Source organism: Aquarana catesbeiana, linkage group LG04 (genome assembly GCF_042186555.1).
Source record: "Aquarana catesbeiana isolate 2022-GZ linkage group LG04, ASM4218655v1, whole genome shotgun sequence".
NCBI lineage: Eukaryota > Metazoa > Chordata > Amphibia > Anura > Ranidae > Aquarana > Aquarana catesbeiana.
Window position 1 is genome coordinate 297,417,424 of NC_133327.1, and position 25,515 is coordinate 297,442,938.

Consider the following 25,515-nt stretch of genomic DNA (forward strand, 5'->3'; position numbering starts at 1 on the left):
ATATGCATCAACTCAAAACACTTGCAGTAAAGCCCAAAAAACTGGGAAAATGGGTAGATTGGTACACAATGAAACATAAGACCTAAATGTATCACTTACTACCAAAGGGAAGTAACTATCAGACTGTTTTTCTTTTCTTTTTTTTCCCTAATTTCATTTTATATTATGTTTTACTTTCATATTTCTTACTTTTTTCTTTTTCGAACACCAATGTCTATTTCATATATTACTTAGTCTAACACTAGACGTTATCTAACAATGGAAACAATGCAACAACCCTCAAAGAGGGTTGGGGGTCGCCACTCCCCTCCTGAGCGCAGCATGTTCCCAGTTCCCAGGTGCCTGGGCAGGGTAGTGGTGTCCCTCACTCTTGATCTAGCAAGATATACTTTATATTTTACATTTTTTACCTTGGTTTACGTGTCTATTGTATACAGACTCTGTTATAGAATAATCCTCAAGACTGTATCATAAGCTGAAGAAGTGAATATCTGAGTGACTATTTTGCTATTTGTTTTTCACTTATGTTCTGTAAATTATTAAATAAAAACATACTGATTTAAAAAAAAACAGTGCCTACGCCGGTCAGCGCACATGTGTTACTGAGCTTCAACAGACATCTGTCGGCAAGGTATATTGGCAGAGCTCTAAGAGATGTCTCTTTCCTCCATCCTTTCTTGGCCCACTTCAACCCTCTTCTCAGCTGTCACATATTCTAGTTTTTGAACAGTGTAATGTGTCTGCCTCTGATGATCATTCAGCCTCTCCATCCGGTGGCTGTTAAGGATTCTCCCCATATCTATTTTGTTTTTCTGATTGGGGAGTCATAAGCCCAAGAGCTGCTTTCTGGTCTTCCAGAACTGGTGGTCTCTTCTATATTTAGAGGTCCCTCATTCGGGCTCTGTTGGACAGCATCACAACTGAGAGCCAATGGTAGTCCTTCCTTCATCAGGAGAGTAGTCTGTGTTGTGCTTATTAAGGAAAGTTTTCCTGCACAGTATTTATAATTAAGTAATTTTTAAGGATGATATTTATAAGATACAAATTCAATCCATTATGACCACAATCTAAAAATATGAAATTTATTCACCAGACATGTAATCATTCAAAAATAGTTATATATATTGGTTGACATAAACAAACGTTACATAAAATAAAATACTGATTGCGTTACATAAAATCTTGAATGTCAATTGAAACACCTGCTAAATTGGAGTGTAGTACCTTTGATGTGATACAAACAGTGATAAACTTCCCTGTAGAATCAATAACCTTGTAAAATGACAATTAGACAGAACGTCTATATTTCACAAATTCAACCGTTACTATACTGCAGGTAAGTAAGTGGTTAACAGCGTGCAATAAAATTGGACGTTTGTTATGTCATAGATTGGAAACTATTCAAAATGAAAAATATATATAGAAAATTGAATCTTTAACCACTTCAGCCCCGGAAGGTTTTACCCCCTTCCTGACCAGAGCACTTTTTACAATTCGGCACTGCGTCGCTTTAACTGCTAATTGCGCAGTCATGCAATGCTGTACCCAAACAAAATTTGCGTCCTTTTCTTCCCACAAATAGAGCTTTCTTTTGATGGTATTTGATCACCTCTGCCGTTTTTATTTTTTGCGCTATAAACGGAAAAAGACCGAAAATTTTGAAAAAAAATGATATTTTCTACTTTTTGTTATAAAAAAAATCCAATAAACTCAATTTTAGTCATACATTTAGGCCAAAATGTATTCGGCCACATGTCTTTGGTTAAAAAAATGTCAATAAGCATATATTTATTGGTTTGCGCAAAAGTTATAGCGTCTACAAACTAGGGTACATTTTCTGGAATTTGCACAGCTTTTAGTTTATGACTGCCTATGTCATTTCTTGAGGTGCTAAAATGGCAGGGCAGTACAAAACCCCCCCAAATGACCCCATTTTGGAAAGTAGACACCCCAAGGAAATTGCTGAGAGGCATGTTGAGCCCATTGAATATTTATTTTTTTGTCCCAAGTGATTGAATAATGACAAAAAAAAAAAAAAAATTTACAAAAAGTTGTCACTAAATGATATATTGCTCACACAGGCCATGGGCATATGTGGAATTGCACCCCAAAATACATTCAGCTGCTTCTCCTGAGTACGGGGATACCACATGTGTGGGACTTTTTGGGAGCCTAGCCGCGTACGGGGCCCCAAAAACCAAGCACCGCCTTCAGGATTTCTAAGGGCATAAATTTTTGATTTCACTCCTCGCTACCTATCACAGTTTTGAAGGCCATAAAATGCCATGATGGCACAAACCCCCCCCAAATGACTCCATTTTGGAAAGTAGACACCCCAAGCTATTTGCTAAGAGGCATGCTGAGTATTTTGCAGCTCTCATTTGTTTTTGAAAATGAAGAAAGACCAGAAAAAAATGTTTTTTTTTTCTTTTTTCAATTTTCAAAACTTTGTGACAAAAAGTGAGGTCTGCAAAATACTCACTATACCTCTCAGCAAATAGCTTGGGGTGTCTACTTTCCAAAATGGGGTCATTTGGGGGGGTTTTGTGCCACCTGGGCATTCCATGGCCTCCGAAACTGTGATAGGCAGTGAAGAGTGAAATCAAAAATTTACGGCCTTAGAAAGCCTGAAGGCGGTGCTTGGTTTTCGGGGTCCCGTGCGCGGCTAGGCTCCCAAAAAGTCTCACACATGTGGTATCCCCATACTCAGGAGAAGCAACAGAATTTATTTTGGGGTGTAATTTCACATATTCCCATGGCATGTTTGAGCAATATATCATTTAGTGACAACTTTGTGCAAAAAAAAAAAAAAAAATTGTCTCTTTCCTGCAACTTGTGTCACAATATAAAATATTCCATGGACTCGACATGCCTCTCAGCAAATAGCTTGGGGTGTCTACTTTCCAAAATGGGGTCATTTGGGGGGGTTTTGAACTGTCCTGGCATTTTATGCACAACATTTAGAAGCTTATGTCACACATCACCCACTCTTCTAACCACTTGAAGACAAAGCCCTTTCTGACACTTTTTGATTACATGAAAAAATTATTTTTTTTTGCAAGAAAATTACTTTGAACCCCCAAACATTATATATTTTTTTTAAAGCAAATGCCCTACAGATTAAAATGGTGGGTGTTTCTTGTTTTTTTTTTCACACAGTATTTGCGCAGCGATTTTTCAAACGCATTTTTTGTGGAAAAAACACACTTTTTTAAATTTTAATGCACTAAAACACACTATATTGCCCAAATGTTTGATGAAATAAAAAAGATGATCTTAGGCCGAGTACATGGATACCAAACATGACATACTTTAAAATTGCGCACAAACGTGCAGTGACAACAAAATTAATACATTTTTAAAAGCCTTTAAAAGCCTTTACAGGTTACCACTTTAGATTTACAGAGGAGGTCTACTGCTAAAATTACTGCCCTCGATCTGACGTTCGCGGTGACACCTCACATGCATGGTGCAAGTGCTGTTTACATTTGACGCCAGACCGATGCTTGCGTTCGCCTTAGCGCGAGAGCAGGGGGGACAGGGGTGCTTTTTTTTTTTTTTTTTTTTTTTTGCTTTTTTATCTTATTTTTAAACTGTTCCTTTCATTTTTTTTTTTTTTTTTAATCATTTTTATTGTTATCTCAGGGAATGTAAATATCCCCTATGATAGCAATAGGTAGTGACAGGTACTCTTTTTTGAAAAAATTGGGGTCTATTAGACCCTAGATCTCTCCTCTGCCCTCAAAGCATCTGACCACACCAAAATCGGTGTGAAAAAATGCTTCCCCAATTTCCCAATGGCGCTGTTTACATCCGGCGAAATCTAAGTCATAAAATGCTCGTAGCTTCCGGTTTCTTAGGCCATAGAGATGTTTGGAGCCACTCTGGTCTCTGATCAGCTCTATGGTCAGCTGGCTGAATCACCGGCTGCATTCTCAGGTTCCCTGTTGAGACAGGAGAGCCAGAGAAAAACACGGAAGACGGTGGGGGGGGGGGGGGCATTCCCTCCCACTGCTTGTAAAAGCAGTCTAGAGGCTAATTAGCCGCTAGGATTGCTTTTACATGAAAGCCGACCGCTGGCTGAAAAGAATGATACCAAGATGATACCTAAACCTGCAGGCATCATTCTGGTATAACCACTCAAAGTCGTGAATGGCGTACCTGAAGACAAAAAAATGGTTAACAATAAAGCACAGTGAACAGTAAAGTATAAAAAATTGCATACCTGAAAAGCAAACATGATAAAACATAATAACAATAAAACATTGCAGAATAGAATACAGTAAAAAAGAGCAGAACAATAGAGAGAGAGAATAGAGAGAGAGAGAACAATAAAACGACAACTATTTTTTTTTATTTTTGTTTGTGTTTTTTTTTTTTTACACTTTTTTTTGTAACTGTAACTTTTATAACTGTAACCGGTTCCAGGTTCGGGTCTCTCAAAATGCGATGGCATCTTGGGAGACCCTGTGAAAGTGTGCCTAGTCTGTGCAATGCTGTACCCTACGCTAATACTCAACTAGTGTATGGTAGCGTTCAAAACATTCACCAATGCAAAGACCAGGATTGTCAGGACAGGAGGGACAATATTAGCGGGTGTCACGCCTATATCCGCGCTTGCTGCAGACACATCTTTTTTGGGGGGGTTCGTTGGGTAGGGGTACTCGGGAGGACATAAAGAAAATGCCTCTCATGCAGCCGACTGCATTTGGTTGGGGATGTGAATGGGGGAAGTACGGGAGCTGCAGAAGCGGTGGGTTCCCAATTAGAATTGGCGAATGCAGCAGGAAGGGCACTATGGGCACGACGGGCCTGTGTTTGTCTTCTTGGTGGCAGCGGGACACTACTTGTGCTTGCCACCTCACCAGCTTGAACTGCACTTATGGGACTCGCCACGTCACCAAGTGTTACTGCAGTGCTGGTTTGACTACGACCGGGGTGTACTAGGCCGCTGGCGCTTGCCAGTTCAACAAAACGCTACAAAAAAAACTGTTAGCGATCGCAGGGATCAGGCCTGACTCTGCGAACGCTGCAGTTATGCGTTTAGTGTTTTGTAAGTGACAATGATCGATCGATACTGCACTTGGGTGGGCTGGGCTGGGCCGGGCGGAGGGGCAAAACGCAGGTGCTAGCAGGTATCTGGGCTGATCCCGCTAACACTGCGTTTTTGGGAATCCTAAACTGCTGGGGACGCTAGTATAGATCTGATCGGATCAGATATTGATGCGTTCAGATACTATACCACTAAGGGAGGTGTAACGTGCGTGGGTGTTAGCGCTACTGGCACTAACCTGACGCTGGCTGGTGCTTGCCATTTCACCAAAACGCTACCAAAAAAACTGTTAGCGATCGCAGGGATCAGGCCTGACTCTGCAAACGCTGCAGTTATGCGTTTAGTGTTTTGTAAGTGACAGTGATCGATCGATACTGCACTTGGGTGGGCTGGGCCGGGCGGAGGGGCAAAACGCAGGTGCTAGCAGGTATCTGGGCTGATCCCGCTAACACTGCGTTTTTGGGAATCCTAAACTGCTGGGGACGCTAGTATAGATCTGATCGGATCAGATATTGATCCGTTCAGATACTATACCACTAAGGGAGGTGTACGGTGCGTGCATGGGTGTTAGCGGTACTGGCGCTAATCTGACGCTGCCTGGGGCGACGCATATCACCGCCGGGCGATCAGGGGGCTAAACCTTTATTCGGTAATAAACGGCGGGTGCCCTGACACTATAAAAAATAAACAAACTAACCAGCGTCACCCGTAATGGTTATACAGTGATCAGTGGTGAAAGGGTTAACTAGGGGGCAATCAAGGGGTTAAAACATTTATTAGGTAGTATATGGGGGTCCCTGTCGCTATAAAACGCTGACGGCGAACCTAAATATTTACCTCCCTAACTAGCGTCACCAGCGACACTAATACAGCGATCAGAAAAATGATCGCTTAGCGACACTGGTGACGGGGGGTAATCAAGGGGTTAAAACTTTATTAGGGGGGGTTAGGGGGGTACCCTAGACCTACAGGGGGCTAATACTCACTGCCCTACCACTTCTAACTGTCACAAACTGACACCATGCAGTAATCAGGAAAAAAAAAAAACAAAAAAAAAAAAAAACAGCTTGGTGTCAGTTTGTGACATGGGGGGGGTGATCGGGGGGGGATCGGGGGTGTAATGTGTGCCTGGCATGTTCTACTGTGTTGTGTAGTGTTTTACACTTACTCAGATGTCTTCTCTCCTCGGCGTCGGAACGGAAACTGCCAAGCCGAGGAGAGATGACATCACATCCTCTGCCTGTGTGTACTATACACAGGCAGGGGATGTTTCTCATTGGCTGGGAGCGATCGCGAGGGGGGGGCCACGATCGGATGGCCTCCCCCTCATCTCTGATCGCTCCTAGACAAATGCCGACCGCCGCTGGCACCGGGGGGGTCCGATCGGACCCCCCGCCCGCGGGAAGGCAATCACGTACCAGGTTTGTGATTTTGCCTGCCCGTGCCGCTCTGTTCACATATATATGCGTGAGGCGGTCGGCAAGTGGTTAAAGAAAAATGTACAGGGCGGTTATTGATTTGGGAGAAAAATTAAAAAATTGTAAAATATTCAATATCAATATTTAAGCGAACACAAATGAATATAAGATAATATCAACACGACATAATTACCCGTTCCAAAACGGCTACTGATTTGAATTGCTGGTTACCAGAGGTTTTAGAATGGCTGCCGTGGCTTTCAAGATGGATACTCTAAAAGAGGAATTACTTCTTGCGACCTCCGAGTTCCAAAGCATAAGGTGTTCAAGAATCTCCATGAATGTAAAAGTGTGAGTAGATGAATGGTGTATGTGTCTGCGTGTATGAGTGATGGTAATCAGGTGTTTCTGAATGTTCTTGAGTGTCCCTTCATGGCATATTTCTTGCTTCTAAATACCATCTCAGACAATAAGATCATAAAAATTATAATATGCTCAGCCCAAAAGGTATGGCTTCTTTTTTATTGGTTAGGAAAAATCTAATGATTTACTTTGGTGAATTTCAGGTAATATCACCTTCAACCAGCATGTCTGAGAGCAGAAAAATGTGTTCTGAACTATCTGTTAAATAAAATGTTAAATTTTCATAATATATATTTGTATCTTGGTGAGAAGAATATATACCTTTTAGTATTCTGGTAACCGGTCTAATATAAGATACACTCAGTATAATTTTAATTAATCACTATTACATAAAATGGTTCTATATATATATATATATATATATATATATATATATATAGCTATATCTTATAAAAACTGGTCTATCTATGAAAGACACATGTTATATATATTAATCAATATCACGATTATGTATATGGATAAATGTAGAATTCTGGTATATTCACTGAATATTTGTTTATCTAAAGACATGCTATGTATACATTTTTATACAGTTAATTCTGGTATATTCACTATATATTTGTTCATGCTATGTATACATTTTTATACAGTTAATTCTGGTATATTCACTATATATTTGTTCATGCTATGTATACATTTTTATACAGTTAATTCTGGTATATTCACTATATATTTGTTTATCTAAAGACACATGCTATGTATACATTTTTATACAGTTAATTCTGGTATATTCACTATATATTTGTTTATCTAAAGACACATGCTATGTATACATTTTTATACAGTTAATTCTGGTATATTCACTATATATTTGTTTATCTAAAGACACATGCTATGTATACATTTTTATACAGTTAATTCTGGTATATTCACTATATATTTGTTCATGCTATGTATACATTTTTATACAGTTAATTCTTGTATATTCACTATATATTTGTTTATCTAAAGACACCTGCTATGTATACATTTTTATACAGTTATAATCACAATTCATATGTCTTTCATAATATTGATTGGCATCTTAAACAATTCTACTTATTTGTCCTATTTCATAACCTTTATATTTTTACTTTATAACAGAATTATTTTAAACAAAATACTGACTGCACACATTTCAAATCTTTCCCAAAATGTTTTGAAACAAACTTTGAACAGACTCTAAATATTTATAGATAGTTTAGCTGTATACATAACTCCTAAAATCTAGCACAATGAGTTGTGTTTAGCCAAGGTTTTTTCCTATGTGATAATAGTCTGTATAACCCTTTTTCCTATGGCTGTGTTTGTAGGTTTTATTTACTCATTTGCAGGTTCCTGAGGAAAGTCTTTTGGGCACTTTTCCTCTGCCTTCAATCCTGCTCTTCTGAGGTTTCACACGATCGGGGGCATTCCCAGACCTGTGACTTGTAGTCAGACATAGGCAGGACTGTTCTTCAGTAGGATCACATCGCTTGCTTACCAGAGAGGCTGTGTTAACTTCATTCTCAGTTCTGTCTGCTCCCATCTCACCAGCCTCAGGGCGAAGATATTATTTCCATTTCCTGTTTACAGAATGGAATAAATAGCCCTTTGCTCAGTCCCAAACGGTAGAACCCGGATACTTTTTCTTGTCAAAGTTAGCACCGAAAACCTTACTAGCACTGACTTGCCACACTGATCACTATGCTACTTATGGTATGGTATAGCTCTCGAATGCATTTAACTGTTTAAATTCCAGTACTATATTAAAGTTTAAATATTCTTGCGGGACAAGACCTTTACATAAAACAAGACCAGCATAAAGAAACCACTATGTACATTGATATACAAACAGTATAAATATGATTTGTATTTTTTCCCTGGTCCTTACTGACCTTATTTTTGTCCACATAAATGTTAATGGCTCCTGTATTCCACCTTTTGACATGTTCTTGATAAATTGTCACCCAGATCATACCACACTTTTCTTTCCCCTCTATTGTCTCTTTCCTTTTTTCTTCCCTCTCTTTTCCATACCCGATAAGCGCCAGGACATATAAATAGTTGTCTGTAAAATATAGATTCTGTTTTTCTTGGATTCTGTAACAACTTTTAATTCTGAAATACAAATTATTGACAAAATAATATAGATTGTGATTACAATTTGTTAAGGTCGAATGGCGCCACCTGCTGAAGATTTGTCACCTAAGAAAGTGAAAATGTCTGTGGGTGCAATACGTGAAGAGTCTGAGAATATATCAGAAACATCTTCTGCGTCTGGTAATTTCAAGATGGATATGATGGAAACCGAAAAACCAGAATCGCCAAAGGAAGCACCCTTTTCAGCTCCAAGGTAACTTGATTTATTACCCAGTTTATTAGATTTTAACTACAGTATTTTAGCTCTCCTACCTTTTATACCCTTATGAACCAGTGCAATTTTTACATTTCCACTACAGGACTCTTTATTTGGTGATAACTTTGTCATTACTTAAGGTAACAACAAGACATATGTGTTTCTTTGGGCACAAACTAGGCTTTCTCTTGCCAATATTGTCTTGAAAAAGTTATTGTTTTCATCGTAATCATGAAGTACAGGACATAGGGCTTCTATTTATAGATGGGTTATAAGCAAGCTACTAGAAAAGGCAAATTTCTGGCATCAGTAGACATACAAGATCTACACTTCCCCATTTTCCTCATACATCAACGCATGCTGCATTTTGCTGTGAGAGACCAGCGCTTCCAATTTGCAGGTTTCTTCTCTGCACCCTGGGTGTACACAAAATGCTTGCCTTTCTTCTTGCTCTTCTGTGGACCCAGGGCATTCATGTCACAGGATACATGGACGACCTTCCCCTGAAGGACTTCTCAGCCACAAATGTGTCTGCAGACATCCAAAGGAGGATCCAGTTCCTTTAAACCTTTGGCTGGTCAACATTCTAAAGTCTGCCTTCACGCCATCTGGAGTACCTGGGTTTAATCTTGGACACAGCCCATGCTAAAATTTTCCCTCTTGCAGAAACAAATGTCCTACACTTGTACCCTCAGATCCAAAAAGCACTCCTTTAGTTTGCTTCTGCCTCAGGTTTCACAGTGTCTACCTCTGCCAAGCTCTCTTTGCCATCCACATCCCTGGTGTGGACATTTTGTCAGGGGGCCTTACTAAACTGTCAATGCCTAGACCCTGAGAAGAGGTCCCTGCACCCAGATGTCTTCCAGAATCTCAGTCAAAGCTGGGAAAAACCAGATGTGGAAATTCTGACCTCTAGGTTCAACAATAAACTGAACAGATTTGTAGCCAGGACCAGGAATCTTCTGGCCCTCGCAGTAGATGCAGTGGTGATTCCTTGGACTCTATTCAGGCTGATATATGCCTTTCCTGCAGTAAGGATTCTGACTCACAAGACAAAGGTAGAAAGGACTCTGGTGATCCTTTTTCCACTGAATTGGTCCAGAAGGACACGTTATGCAAACATACTCCTAGTGGACAAGCCTTGGCCTCTTCCAAACAGACGCAAAGTCCTCTTTTCCATCTATTTCTGGCTTTAACCGCTTAAAGACCGAGCCTGTTTTTCAGACTCGATGTTTGCAAGTTAAAAATACGTTTTTTTGCTAGAAAATTACTTAGAACCCCAAACATTATACTTTTTTTTCCAACACCCTAGAAAATAAATTGGCGCTCACTGCAATACTTTTTGTCACACCATATTTGCACAGCAGTCTTACAAGCGCACTTTATTTGGAAAAAATTCACCTTTTTGAATGAAAAAAATAAGACAACAGTAAAGTTAGCCCAATTTTTTTTTATATTGTGAAAGATAATGTTACGCCGAGTAAATTGATACCCAACATGTCACGCTTCAAAATTGCGCCCGCTCGTGGAATGGCGTCAAACTTTTACCCTTAAAAATCTCCATAGGCGACGTTTAAAACATGTTTTGAGTTAGAGGAGGTCTAGGGCTAGAATTATTGCTCTCGCTCTAACGGTCTCGGCGATACCTCATGTGTGGTTTGACCACCGTTTTCATATGCGGGCGCTACTCACGGATGCGTTCGCTTCTGCGCGCAAGCTCGTCGGGACGGGGCGCTTTAAAAATGTATTTTTTTATCGTACATCACAGGACACAGAGCCTCAGTATTTACTGATGGGTTATATAGGCACCACTAGGTGATGGACACTGGCACACCCTAGACAGGAAGTTTAGCCCCCTATATAACCCCTCCCCAAACTGGGAGTACCTCAGTTTTTTCGCCAGTGTCTTAGGTGTTGGTCACAAGTAAAGATGTGCTGTGCTGAGATCCGCTGGCATATCCTTCAGGGGCAAGCCACGCAACAGGATCCATTCAAAGTGCTTTTCTAGGCCGAATCGAATGGTACCCGGGCCTCGTGTCGGAAGAAATTAGGTTCTGCCTGTAATATTTTTCTTTTTAGAAAGCTAGACCCCGGTATAAAGTGTTTGGTTTTTTCAGCCATATCCCTGGCTGGGTGCTTTACAGGCCCAGAGCTAGGACCCCCCTTTTTAAGGTTTTTTCAAATGGAGCCCACCGTGAGAGGTGAAGATTGGGTATGTTACCACAGAACCCTGCAGCTGGATAAGGTAAGGGAGATTCCTAAGGAATTTTTCTAGTTTCTTATGGTTTTTTCCCCTTTAAGTAATGTTGCTATGCCTAAAGTCGCCACCGGGGGCTATCAAGAACACGTACCTTTCAATTCCTGTCATTTTCGTCTCTGTGATCATGCTGCACACTCCTCTGAGCCCATGCCCAGGTAGGATGTGGGATGGGGGTTTTTTCTCCCAAAGAATGTCTCCCCGCAGCTAAAACTTTCATCCACCTACCCTCCGCTCTCCTCCGCCCCAGCCTACCCTCCATGGCGATCCAATCAGGATCGGAACCCTCGGCTCGCGCTGGAAAGCAGGGCTTGTTTAAAAAAGGACAAGGGGAGGGGCAGTATGGGTGCTAGGAAAAAGGGGCGAAGCGTTAGCGCGGTGTCTGGCGTGGGTTGACACCCACAACGAGGCTATAAGATGCACTCTTTTGCAGGTGCACAGCTCAAGGAGGGACACAGAGCGGATGGAGGGCATGTGAGTGTGGCTGACAAAGGCATCCCCAGGCAGCATTTACTTAGCACCAGATTGGGCCTTTATAGCAGCGGTAGTTGCTGGACTATTTGCTCAGCAGTATGTGTATTTTTGGTTGTACCTCGGCTATTGTGCTTGGCACTATGGGCAGAAGAGGTACAGGTACCCCGAGAAATAGGGGCTCAAGGGGATCTCCCTCAAGCTCTGAGGACACCCCCCTCTGCACCACCATCTCCCCCTGAAGGACCTAGGGAGGCTGGTCAGGATGAGCCGTCGAGGTGAGGGGCTACATCTGCTGCTGGCATCTCAGCCCCTGTATACAATATATTGAAAAAACCATATCTAGTTTGGGTTCACTTAAGCCTCCTCAAGCTGCACATGCTTTTCCTGTTCATTTCCTGCTGGAAAAGCTTATTTATTCTGAGTGGGATCACCCAGATAAACATTTTTTCCCTCCTAAAAAGTTTTCAATCCTTTATCCTATGGAGGAAAAGTTCACAAAGATGTGGGGTATTCCATCAATTGACGCCACTATCTCCTCTGTGAACAAAAATTTGACTTGTCTGGTTGACAACGTTCAGATGCTTAGGGATCCAACTGATAAAAGGATGGAATTCCTGTTGAAAAACGTTTTTTGCCTTGGCAGGTTCAGTAGCTCAACCCGCAGTGGCGGCAATTGGGGTATGCCAATCCTTAAGAGATCACTTGAAACAGGTGCTCAAGGTTTTCCCTGAACAGCAGGCCCAAGAATTAGCCGAGCTGCCAGCAGCCTTGTGTTTTGCGGTTGATGCAGTCAGAGATTCTATCCTTCAGACCTCTTGTCTTACGCTTTGGGCTGGTGCATATGTGTAGAGTCTTGTGGCTGAAAAATTGGTTAGCCGAAACTCCATGCAAAAAGCTCCTGGCGGGGTTCCCTTTTCGCGGGGAAAGGCTGTTTGGGGATGACTTGGACAAATATATACAAAAGATATCTAGTTGGAAAAGTACCCTTTTACCAGTTAAGAAATGGAGTAAACGCCCTTCATTTAAAAGGACTCTTTCTCTAGTGCCTGGGGCATCAGCCTCCAGGCAGTCGCGACGGCCTCCACCGTCAGATTCAGGAGGTGAAACTCAGAGTCAACCCCAAGGACAAAAGAAATCCTGGGGGAGGAAATCTACAAGACAGAACGTTAAAGGCTCTTTATGAAGGGACGCCCCTGCTCGTTCCCATGCAAGAGCAGGGGTTGGGCTTTTATTCAAACCTTTTCACGGTGCCAAAGCCAAATGGGGATGTCAGACCCATCCTGGATCTCAAGGATCTAAATCGGTTCCTAAAGATTCAATCTTTTCGCATGGAATCAATCCGATCAGTAGTCTCCATCCTACAAGGAGGAGAACTTCTGGCATCAGTAGACATCAAAGATGCTTACCTGCTGTGACGAAAATGTAAGTGTAGGATAGTTTTGCCTTAACAAGGTGTGGTGTGATCTGTAGAAGTAGTGTAATTGTAGATGTAGTTTAATTCTGGGTTATTAAAAATATAGTATTCAATGTCAGTCATGCACATATGTTCTTTCATTAGCATTTGAAAAGGACAGAGCCAGTTTTTTCTAGGATCGAAGTGATACCTAGATGCCAAATGAAGTTCCCATTAGCGTAAACAGATTGCCACTATCCTGAGGCCTCAAAGAAAACTGCTAGTCATTTTGGCTACATTGATCCGCAGGGGGCATTCCCAAGGCTCCGGACAGTGTGTAAACTTTGATTAATACCAACAGATCTAAGGAACCTAGTTTATCTCTCATAAAAGCTAAAATATTAGCGTCAGAGAGATGAAAATAATTCCTTTTGATCGTACACCTGATGGGTTACGTGTACATGTAACTCTGTATGTTTAGCAGGTGTGGAATCCTAGAGAGCCACACAAAACCGTTATATGGCGCCTGATTGCAGCAGGCAGGCAATGATTGGTAATGTTGCGATCTGATGCGCTGGTATCGGAAATCCTATCCATGGCCCAGCAATCGGCACCGTTCTGGGCCAATTTGACTCTAGTCATTTCAGAACACAAACGTTCTGTGGGCTGAGACAGGAACACCCCCCAGGGTTAATTGGCCAAGTCCAGCCCACATCCATATTTCAATAAATTGGGTAGCCTGAGATATGGACATTGTTCTTCCACGAAGCCAGTTCGAAACTGGGGAGTTCCCACATGTTCCAGTATGCTTCTACTAACGGATAGACTTCGGTAAAGTTTATTTCTGTTTTTATCCCTTTTTATTTTCATAGCAAATTGCCAATTTGTGTGTCTTTCTGCATTTTTTTGTATCTTCTTTGGTAAATCCTTTTTCTTTGTATATCTGATATGCACTGCCCACTTTCGGGATATTAAATGATAAAATTAATAAGTGACTTCTGTGTACTAAGCTAGGACTCATATCTCTGGAGAGGTTGTTGTATTTTAGTGCCTAAGTACTCGGTCTAAGTTATGTGCCAATCGGTTTGCACTGTGTGTTGGCAGATTGCATGCAGATTGTAAGCTAACAGATCTGCCAGACGCAGATCTGTGTGTGTGGTGGCTCAACAGACCAGTCTGCGGACAAACTGTTGGGTGGTGGCAGGCTATCTTTTATTGTGTGTCTGGTGTGTGGGTGTGGGGACAGTGGGAAAAGTGATTAACACCGGGGTTCAAGCTTGCAGGATAGCTGGAGGAACCCTAGAAGTGTATAGTAATTGCTAGACTGTTCCCCAACCCTTAGAGTGCACCAGATTGTATGTAAGATTTGTATCTGCCTGTGTGTGGTCAGCTAGCTGGATTGGAGTGGAGTCTCCCTCTAGTGGTGGCCAAAGGTAGTGCGGCTGTGAAAGTACCACAGCCAGTCTTACATGCTCAGTATAAGTTCCCCCTTATTCCCTTAGTTCCTCATATACCCCGGTCACGGAACGCACGTCGTGGTTAGTTAGCCATGGGCGTGTGCGAATTTGTGACACCTGCATGTACCTATTTTCCCCGCTCATCAGAAATATCTGCGTTTCGAAGTGGAAAAACGTAATTTCCAGTTTTTAGCCTTGCCTTTCCGTCTAGCTACTGCAACTCGGGTGTTCACAAAGGTCCTGGCTCCTCCTCTGGCCAGTTTAAGGGCCCATGGTATAACGGTTATAGTGTACCTAGACGACCTGCTCTTAATAGACCGGTCGGTAGCCCGTTTAGACCAAGGCTTGGTCACCACAGTCAACTACCTGGAATACCTAGGTTGGGTTCTCAACCTAGAGAAGTCTTCTTTAAAACCAGTAAGAAGACTAGAGTACTTGGGTCTAATCATAAGTACAACCCAAAAAAGGGTGTTTTTGCCCCAGGAAAAAATCAGTGCAATAAAGGAGCTGGTTCAGCTAGTAAGAGTGCAAAGAAGAGTCCTTCTATTCGCCTTTGTATATGATTGTTGGGAAAGATGGTGGCTTCATTTGAAGCGGTTCCCTATGCTCAGTTTCATTCAAGACTGTTGCAAAACCGTATCCTATCTGCCTGGAACAAGAAGATCCATGTGCTAGATTTTCCAATGCGCTTGTCTCCAATAGTGCGCCGGAGCCTCATTTTGTGGTTGGTACCCGAGAATCTGCGGAAAGGAAAATCCTTTCTACCAGTCACCTGGAAGGTGGTAACAACAGATGCCAGCCTTTCGGGTTGGGGAGCCATTCTGGAAGAGGCGACTGTACAAGGGAAATGGTCCAGGATCCAGAAAACCTTACCCATCAATTTTCTGGAGATTCGTGCGGCGTATCTGGCCCTAAAAACCTGGACATTAAGGTTGCAGGGTTGTCCTGTCAGGGTCCAATCCAACAATGCCACAGCAGTGGCTTATATCAATCACCAAGGGGGCACCAGGAGTCGTGCAGCCCAGAAAGAGGTAAACCAGATCCTAATCTGGGCAGAAAAGCATGTGCCGTGCATATCGGTAATCTTCATTCCAGGGGTAGAGAACTGGCAAGCGGACTACTTAAGTCGCCAATAATTCCCAGGGGAATGGTCTCTTCAGCCCAACATCTTCCTGGCCATATGTCAAAGATGGGGGATCCCGGATGTAGATCTGTTTGCGTCCAGGTTCAACAAGAAGATCGACAACTTTGTGTCAAGAACAAGGGATCCACTTGCATGCGGGACAGATGCGTTGGTGACTCCTTGGCATCAGTTCTCACTGATTTATGCACTCCCTCCTATTTAGCTGCTACCACGACTTCTTCGCAGGATCAAGCAGGAAATGAAGTCTGTGCTTCTAGTGGCCCCAGCATGGCTCAGAAGATCATGGTATGCAGAAATAGTGAAGATGGCAGTAGGGTCCCCATGGACCCTACCACCACGTCCAGACCTGCTATCGCAGGGACCAGTGTTCCATCCTACCTTACAAACGCTAAATTTAAGCGTTTGGCTATTGAAACCCACATTCTGAAGAGTCGTGGGCTTTCAGGCCCAGTAATTTCTACCTTGATTAATGTAAGGAAGCCAGCTTCCAGAGTCATTTATTATAGAATCTGGAAGGCATATGTCTCCTGGTGTGAATCCAGGGGTTGGCATCTCAAGTATGTCATAGGGAGAATCCTTGCTTTTTTGCAAATGGGGTTAGATGTGAAGCTGGCCTTGAGTACTATCAAGGGCCAGGTCTCGGCCTTGTCGGTATTGTTTCAACGTCCCCTTGCTTCACATTCTTTGGTCCGAAGCTTTATACAGGGGGTAACGCAGCCTAATCCACCAGTTAGAGCACCCCTGAACTCCTGGGACTTGAATTTAGTTCTGTCGGCATTACAGAAACAGCCTTTTGAGCCGATACAACATATTCCTTTGGTCCTTTTGACAAGGAGGCTAATTTTTCTGGTAGCCATTTCTTCTGCGAGAAGGGTATCAGAATCGGCGGCTCTTTCTTGTAAAGAGCCATATTTAATTGTTCATAAGGATAGAGTAGTATTGCGTCCTCATCCTAGTTTTCTTCCGAAAGTGGTTTCAAATTTTCACATGAACCAGGATATTGTTCTGCCTTCATTCTTTCCAGATCCCTGTTATAAGGAAGAAAAGTCACTACATTCTCTGGATGTATTGAGAGCGGTCAAAGCCTATTTGTAAGCGACTGCTCAGGTTCGCAAAACGGATGTTTTGTTTGTGCTGCCTGAAGGTCCTAGGATAGGATAGGCAGCATCGAAATCCACCATTGCTAAATGGATTCGGCAGGTAATTTTTCAAGCTTATGGTTTAAAGGGGAAAGTTCCACCTTTTCAAATCAAAGCGCACTCCACCAGGGTTGTTAGTGCTTCATGGGCAGTGCATCACCAGGTCTCCATGGCTCAGATCTGTAAGGCCGCAACTTGGTCTTCAGTCCATACATTCACCAGATTCTATTAGATGGGTGTGAAAAGGTATGAGGATATTGCCTTTGGGAGCAGTGTACTGTAGGCCGCAGTACAGGGTCCTCAGGTCTGATTGCTCCCTACTTTTGTTTGTGTCCCCTCCCCTCAGGTGGCATTGCTCTGGGACATCTCATCAGTAAATACTGAGGCTTTGTGTCCTGTGATGTACGATAAAGAAAATAGGATTTTTTTATAACAGCTTACCTGTAAAATCCTTTTTTACAGGGCCCTCTCCCGCCGCCGATAACAGTGATCTCACGGTGAATCCGCCGCAGAGACCACCATTATCGTTAACGGGACCGCTCACTGAAAAGATGGATAACTCGGTTATGGTAGCAGCTGCTGCCGTTACTGAGATATCCATTTTTAAACTGCCGACGTATATGTACAGGAGCCGGTCGGCAAGTGGCTAACAGCATCACTGTAGTAACCCAGGTCCTGAAGGATAGTGGTATCTCTGACTTTATCTCCCACCTTACTCAGAGTGAGAAAATCGGCCTCCCGCAAGATCTACTTTTGCACACGGAAGGCTTATTTTTTCTGATGGAAGGACACGAAGCTGAGTCCCAGGGAGTTTCCTGTTTGTATTTTGTTCTTTCTCAAATCTGGTCTCAATCAGCGTTTTAGATTTTTCGCAAGAGAGTTGCTTATATAAATCCTCCAATTCTGCAACTTGTGTTGTCTTGGGATCTCAGTGTGTATTTCAGAGACCACCCCCTCCTTTGAGCCAAATGGAGATATCCCTTTGGGAGACCTCATGTTTAAGGTTATCTGTTAGGTGTGCTTCTGAGGCGGCAGCCCTTTCGTGTAAAGTGCCTTTTCTTATGGTGCATACGAGTTGGTATTGAGACCAAGACTTTCTTCTCAATCCAAGGTGGTATCTCTTTTCCATCTCAATGAGGATATTGTCCCCCCTTCTCTTTGTCCTGCTCTAAAATACACAAAAAAAAAATCCTTACACTGGTAGGATGTTGTCAGGACTACTTCTATTCGCAGAACTGAGTCCCTGTAGGGTGTTGAAGAGGACACGCTGCCTCCCGATCCACCATTACTAGTTGGATTAGACAACTTATTTCCAAGGCTTCTGCTCCTAAAGAAAGGCTTACTGCTTTCCCTATCAGAACTCATTCCACCAAGTCTGTTGGTGTTTCTTGGGCTTTTCAGAATAAAGCATCTATATCACAGATTTGCAAACCTGCCACTTGGTCCCCTGTTCAGATATTTTCCAGGTTTTACCAGGTGGATGTATAGGCCACAGCTGATGAAATCTTTGGCTGCAAGATGCTTCAAGCTGTCGTCAGAGTGTTTTTAGGCTACTTAATCCTTTTTTTTTTTTTTAAATTTGTGGGCCTGTTGACAGTTCTGTTTGCTATGTTGTTGCCCACCCTGCAGTTTATTGCTGTGGAGCGTCCTATGGTCAATGAATGCAAGCCCTGCTTCCTGTACTGTAATAATAAGTTAATGGGAATATTGAATTTCCTATAAAAATCCTTATGGAGTACAGTACAGGACACAGACACTGCCCCACCCCCTGTCCCCATCTCCTGTGGTCCTGTAAAATCAAAAAACTGGAGTTTCACAGAGTAGTTGGGGTTATATGAGCATTCATTAGGGGCAGCCTGTGCCCAATAAACTGAAGGTAGACTACATATAACCCATGGTCTTTGAAAACAAACACTGTCTTGTACTGTTCTCCAAGATCAGAAATTTACAGATAAGGTAAAATACAAGTTTGTTCAGTCTTGCACATTTTTTTATGAAAATTGAACAAAATAAGAAACAAAACTGGTTAAAATGAAAACACAAATATTAACTTCCCCTGGAGCATTTTTTTCATTTTATTTTTTATTTTTAACAGACTTGTTAAATTGAGAAATTTTGGTTATAAAATGACTTTAAACCCCCAGAACATTATATATTTTCTGAACGCAGAGGCCCTGTAGAATAAAAAAGATGATTAGTTGCAACTTTTTGTTGCACGATATTTGATCAACTGTTTATCAAGTACATATTTTCAGAAACCAAAAAAAAACCCCCACTAAAATACTTTACTACACACAAATACAATTTGATCCTCAATTGGTGAAAATTCTAGACTGCATGCAGGCCAGTTAAGCACTTGGACTCTTCTACAGTGAAGCCATGCTGTTGTCACAGATACAGCAAGGCCTTCCCTGAAAAATACGTTGTCTGGATGGGTGCATATGCTGTTTTAAAACCTGGATCTATATTTCAGCATTGATGGTGCCTTTCCAGATGTGCAAGCTGCCCATTCCATATGCACTAATGCACCCCCTTACCATCAGACTTTTCAACTGATCGCTGATAACATGCTGAAAGGTCCCTCTCCTCTCTAGTCTGGAGGACACAGCACCTGTTGTTACCATAAAGATTGCCAGATATTGTTTCGTCTGACCACAGAACTGGTTTGCACTTTGCAACAGATTATTTTAGGTGAGCTTTGGGCCAGAGAAGATGGTGGTGTTTCTGGATCATGTTCGGATATGGCTTCTTCTTTGCGTGATAGAGCTTTACCTTGCATTTTTGCATGACACGGCAAACTGTGTTCACAGGCAGTGATTTTTGGATGTATACCTGAGCCCATGCAGTGATGTCCATCACAGAGTCATGCCTGTTTTTAATGCAAAGCCGTCTGATAGCCCGAAGATCACAGGCATCCAATATTGCATTTCAGCCTTGTTCCTTGTACACAGAGACTTCTCCAGTTTCTCTGAATCTTTTGATATCACTGTATATGATGATATATTTTAAGTCCTTGCAATTTTACATTGAGGAACATTCTTCTGAAATTGTTCAACAATGTTTATATGCAGCTTTTCACAAATTGGTGCACCTCTACCTATTTTTACTTCTGAGACACTCTGACTCTCTAAGATACTTTTTTCATACCCAGTCATGTTACAGACCTGTTGCCAGTTAACCCTGTTATTTTTCTTTTTAGTACCACTTACTTTGCTAGCTTTTTGTTGCCCTGTCCCAACTTTTTTGAGAATTGTTGATGCTATCAATTTCAAATTTACCTTATTTTTTTCTTAGTATTGTACTTTTTCTCAGTTTAAACATTTAATATGTTTTCTAGTTTCTATTGTGAATAAAATATGGGTTTATGAGATTTGCACATCACTGCATTCTGTTTTTATGTAGCTTTTACATGGCGTCCAAACGTTTTAGAATTGGGATTATATGTCTTATGTTTAAAATTCTAAAAAGGATAATAAATATTTTTGTTCATCACTTTTTGAAATCTGAAAGCTTTTCTTGTTCTTTCCTTAATTTAAGTAGACAAGACCGGATTCTGTTTTGTAATTAATATTAATCAGAAATTTGCGCATTATAACAGGGAAAACATCTGTCAGTAACCTTATGAAACTTTCCATTCAGAGATCAGTTCCCTGGCAATAATTATCTTGGTTTGAGAAGCACAGAGGATGGTGTCAGTGTCCTTAACAGAAACTGTGTATGATTCACCGCTTGGTAAATTTTATTGACATCATCATATCCTTTTAAGTTTGTGTATTTTAGAGGAATTTATGAAGAAGGTATCAAATATATTGCAGGTAAAATACGTATTGAACTGGTCACCATTTTTCTAGGTAAATATATTTCTAAAGGTGCTATTGATATAACATTTTTCACCACATGTTTGTAACAACCCATGCAATCCATACATACAAAGAAACTAAAACAAATAAGTTCAGAAAATAAGTTATGTGTAATAAAATGGAATGACACAGGGAAAAAGTATTGAACACACAAACTGAAATTTATTTAATACTTCGTACAGAATCCTTTGTTGGTAATGACAGCTTCAAGACGCCTCCTGTATGGAGAGACTAGTCAGTCAGGTGTGATTTTGTCCCATTTTTCCACACAGTCTTCAATTCTTGAAGGTTCAGTAGGCCTCTTCTATAAGCTCTGATCTTTAGTTATTTCCATATATTTTCTATTGGATTCAAGTCAGGTGATTGGCTGGGCCATTCTAGCAGCTTTATTTTCTTTCTTTGAAACCAATTAAGAGTTTCCTTAGCTTTGTTTTTGGAATCATTGTCATGCTGAAATGTCCACCCCTGTTTTATCCTCATCACCCTGGTAGATGGCAAGAATGTTTTGGTACATTTTTCCATTCAAACAGCCCCACACCATGATGTTCACCTCCAAACTTCACTGTTGGCATGGAGGTGTTTTTGGGGTGATGTGCAGTGCTATTTGACCTCTCATCTGACCGGACTATATTCTCCCAGTATTTCACAGGCTTGTCTAAATGTTGTGCAGCAAACTTTAAACAAGCTTCAACATGCTTTTTTTCAGCAATGGAGTCTTGTATAGTGAGCGTGCATACAGGCCATGGCGGTTAAGTGCATTACTTATTGTTTTCTTTGAAACTATTGTACCTGCTAATTCCAGGTCTCTCTGAAGCTCTCCCCAAGTGTTCCTTGGCTCTAGGACAAGTCTTCTAAAAATTCTTTTCACTCCTCTGTCAGAAATTTTGCGAGGAGCACCAGGTTGTAGCCGGTTTATGGTAAAATTAGTTCTTTCCACTTTTGGATTATGGCCCCAACAGTGCTCACTGGAACATTCAGAAGCTTAGAAATCCTTCTGTAACCAATGCCATCAATATGTTTTGGAACACGATATCGGTGCTCATCCATGGAGGACGCTTCAAGCCCCCTCAAGCCCATGTGCCGTGTCTATGCCTTCAAAAAAACTGCTGTGAAGGGAATCGCTCCCTCAGGACAATTCAACTGTGCCTTTACCAGGGACTAGACCATTAGAATTTTGGTGTCTATCTCCATTTGTAGAATTTGCACTGGCTGGGAGACTTTCATGTTCCGGGTCAGGATTAACAATTGGTTCTATTTAAGGGCCTGTTTAAACACTTTATATACCCCTGTGGTCACCCTATGACAGTGAGGCTCCACCTTTATGAGAATCCCCCATTTCTAAGTTGGCATTAGCTTTATTCTATGCGGGCATTTAAGCTACATGGTTGTACTACAGCTTGAGTCCACTACAATCATTTGCCTTTAAATACTCCTGAAGAAGCTCACATTTGAGCGAAACATGTCGAGCAAGCGGCAGATTGTCATGGCACCTTTAAGTAGTTGCTTTATGTAGCACTGTATAATGTTAATGAATTTAGGTCTAATCATTTATGTTTAAGCATTTTTAGAATTATGTCTCTTCCTTTCCATGTGAGACACAGATGTTTTTAATCTTTATCAAATAAAAATAATAATTTTATAACTGGTACGGAAATTTATTGTTTAGATCGTTTAGTTAAGAAGCACCTTAAAAGTCCCAGGGGAAAAGGGAATATTTTTCTTTTTTCCCCTATCCCCTTACAGGCTAACATAGCCTTTGTCTTTACTTTGGAACAATTAGGTTGCAAAGGTCTTGAGAGAGCTCTTTGCTTTTACCCATAATGAGATTTTTCTTGTGTGACATCTTGGTAATGACACACCTTTTTATAGGCCATCAGTTGAGACTGAACCAGCTGATATTAATTTGCACTGACAAGAGGCAGGTTAGCTTTCTGATCACTGATAGATTTCAGCTGGTGTCTTGGCTTTACATGCCTTTTTTGCACCTCCCTTTCTTCATGTGTTCAATACTTTTTCCTGTGTCATTCCATTTTATTACACATAACTTAAAGTAGAAGTATGGGAATGCAAAAATAGGTAGTTCATGTTACCCTCATACCTACATTGCAATTCTTTTTTTCCTCAGTCCTTTAGTTTTTGCAGAATAGTCTCTTGAAGAGTCCAGAAGCAGCCTCTAATGGTTCTCTCTCTGTTCAAAAGTTTCCAGGTGGTAGACAGAGCTCCACAATCCAGCTAGTCCCTCCCTCTCTTGGACATGTGGATGTGTTTGGTGAAGAGATACACACCCAAGCTGCTATCTAGAACGAGCACACTCTTCACGTGCCTCTGTTTCCATGGCAGCATGTCCCCAGCTAAAACCCAGAAGCAGAGGCAGCGTGAAACTCAAATATCCTCACCTCCCAGCAGCTGGATAATGTTTCCCGACTCTTATCTGCAAGCCTCCAACACCTCCTTCCGTGGGCTTTGATGTTGCTGTGTCTTACGAATCCCCCCCCCTCCCCTCACTCAAGGGCTTTCAAAGTCTGTGTCAGCATCTCTTTCAGCCGATGGGGGAGTGAGTCTCACTGAACGCTTCTCATGTCCAGCAATGAACACAGGTAAGCTTTATACACATAGCACTGTGTTATATCAGAAGAGGAGACATGGTAAGGAGCGTAGTAACATGTGCCCTTTGTCTGTTCTCTGAAATGAGCATAGTTCTATGTGTAGAGCGTATACCTGTGTACAGTACATAGCAGGTCTGCAGAGGAGAGGGACACTGACAACTCCCCCACATCTAAAGTAAAATACTCCTGTTTAGACCCCTGATATTTCCCCAGAGTCTCCTTTATTGTACCTAAAAAATCATCCCTCTGTCACTGATCCCATCACCCCCACCACCATCCCTCTGCCACTTGGAAGGCAGGAAGGATAGCTGACACTTGGAAGGATGGCTGACACTTGGAAGGCAGGTAGGATGGCTGACACTTGGAAGGCAGGAAGGATAGTTGATACTTGGAAGGATCAGTAGTCAAATTTTATATTACTACAACAGTAATACATGTAATGCCGGTCTGCTGCTAAATCCAAATGTGTATTTCACTTTTTTTTTTTTTTAAATTTTAGAAAAATATAGTGTAGGTTCTCATACATAGCACTCTGTGTCTTCTCCTACCTTACACAATCACTGAAGTATTGTTATCTCTGCTGGATTAGTCTGAACATTGGAAAGTGGCTGAAGAGGAGGGGGAGGGAGGAGGAAGCAGCTACACTATGAAGTCTCAGGAATGAGCAGAGAGCCAACATCAATCAAGCAGATGACGGGAAAGTGGGTGGATCCAGACTCCCATTATCGGTATGATGCTGCATGAAAGTCTGTAGGCCCTCCCACAGGTATTTAGCTTGATTTTAACAGAATGGGGGCACTTCTGAGAGGGCTGGAAAGATTTTTAGATAGCAGCTCACATAGAATAGATGTAAGCAAAAAAAAAAAAAGGATACCCATACTTCTCTTTTAATTTCTGAATGTATTTGTTTTGGTTTCTTTTGTATGTATGGATTGCATGGGTTGTTACTGACGTGAAAATGTTAGGTCAAGAACACCTTAAGACCCCTTTCACACTGAGAAATTTTTCAAGTGCTTTTGCATTAAAAAAAAAAAAAAAAAAAAAGAGCCTGAAAATTTCACGAAAACTGCTTCCCATTAAAATCAATGGATGCCTTCACACTGGGGTGTTGCGCTGGTGGGAAAGTGACAAAACTCCCGAAAACAGCATGTTTGGAGACCTAAAAAATGCACCTCAAAAGCGCTCCTCTCCATTGAAATGAATGGAAAGTGGCTGAAAAGCTCTTCAAAAGCACTGCAAACATGCTCAGTGTTTTACTGCCAGTTTAGAAGCGTCTCAGTGTAAAAGGGGTCTTAGAAATATATTTACTGAGAAAAATGGTGACTTGTTTAATACTTATTTTACCTGCTTTATATTAACTCTTAAAATGCATAGTGCATGTCAGTAGTGAACCTTTTCAAAATGTTTCCCAAAAAGCTATTATTTTTTTTTATGAATCTTGTTTTAGTTCCGAGCCTTTTAATATTGCTGAAGCAGCTGAAGATGAATCTACATTTTTGTCCCGTTTGACCTGTATTTGGAAAGGATTTCTTAATATGCCTTCTGTGGCAAAATTTGTTATCAAGGCATACCCTGTATCTGGATCATTAGAGCATTTATCCGAGGTAATTATATAATGTTCTTAAATATTTCAATACATATTGTAGAGGTGCATATCTTCACTGTATGATTTGATTATGACTATCATGTCATCAATTTGATTCGATTCTGCAATACATCATTCATGATTACTGCCCATAGCTTTCATCAAAAAAATTCAAGCAGACCGATGAACTCCATTTTTTTTATTTTACTTCTTCTTAAAAAAAAAAAAAAACACTCCCTGCATGTAGCAAATTCTAACCACAGCAGACAACAACCTAAAAAGGAGCTCCAGCCACCCCCCCGAAATACTAGACTAGATTGTCAGAGACTGCAGACATAGTACAGGAGATGGTCAGAGAATGCAGGCACGATACAAGAGAGGGTCAGAGA

General features: G+C 41.5%; 1 protein-coding gene across 3 annotated transcripts in view; it reads left to right on the forward strand.

Moving 5' to 3' along the window:
• PHF3 (PHD finger protein 3) overlaps positions 1 to 25,515 on the forward strand; it is a 220,615-nt gene that overhangs the window by 163,639 nt on the left and 31,461 nt on the right. For all 3 annotated transcript variants that reach the window (XM_073626731.1, XM_073626730.1, XM_073626733.1), the window contains 2 exons: positions 9,028 to 9,208; positions 24,989 to 25,145. In XM_073626731.1, coding sequence (XP_073482832.1) covers positions 9,028 to 9,208; positions 24,989 to 25,145 — 338 coding nt within the window. The remainder of the gene's footprint in view (positions 1 to 9,027; positions 9,209 to 24,988; positions 25,146 to 25,515) is intronic.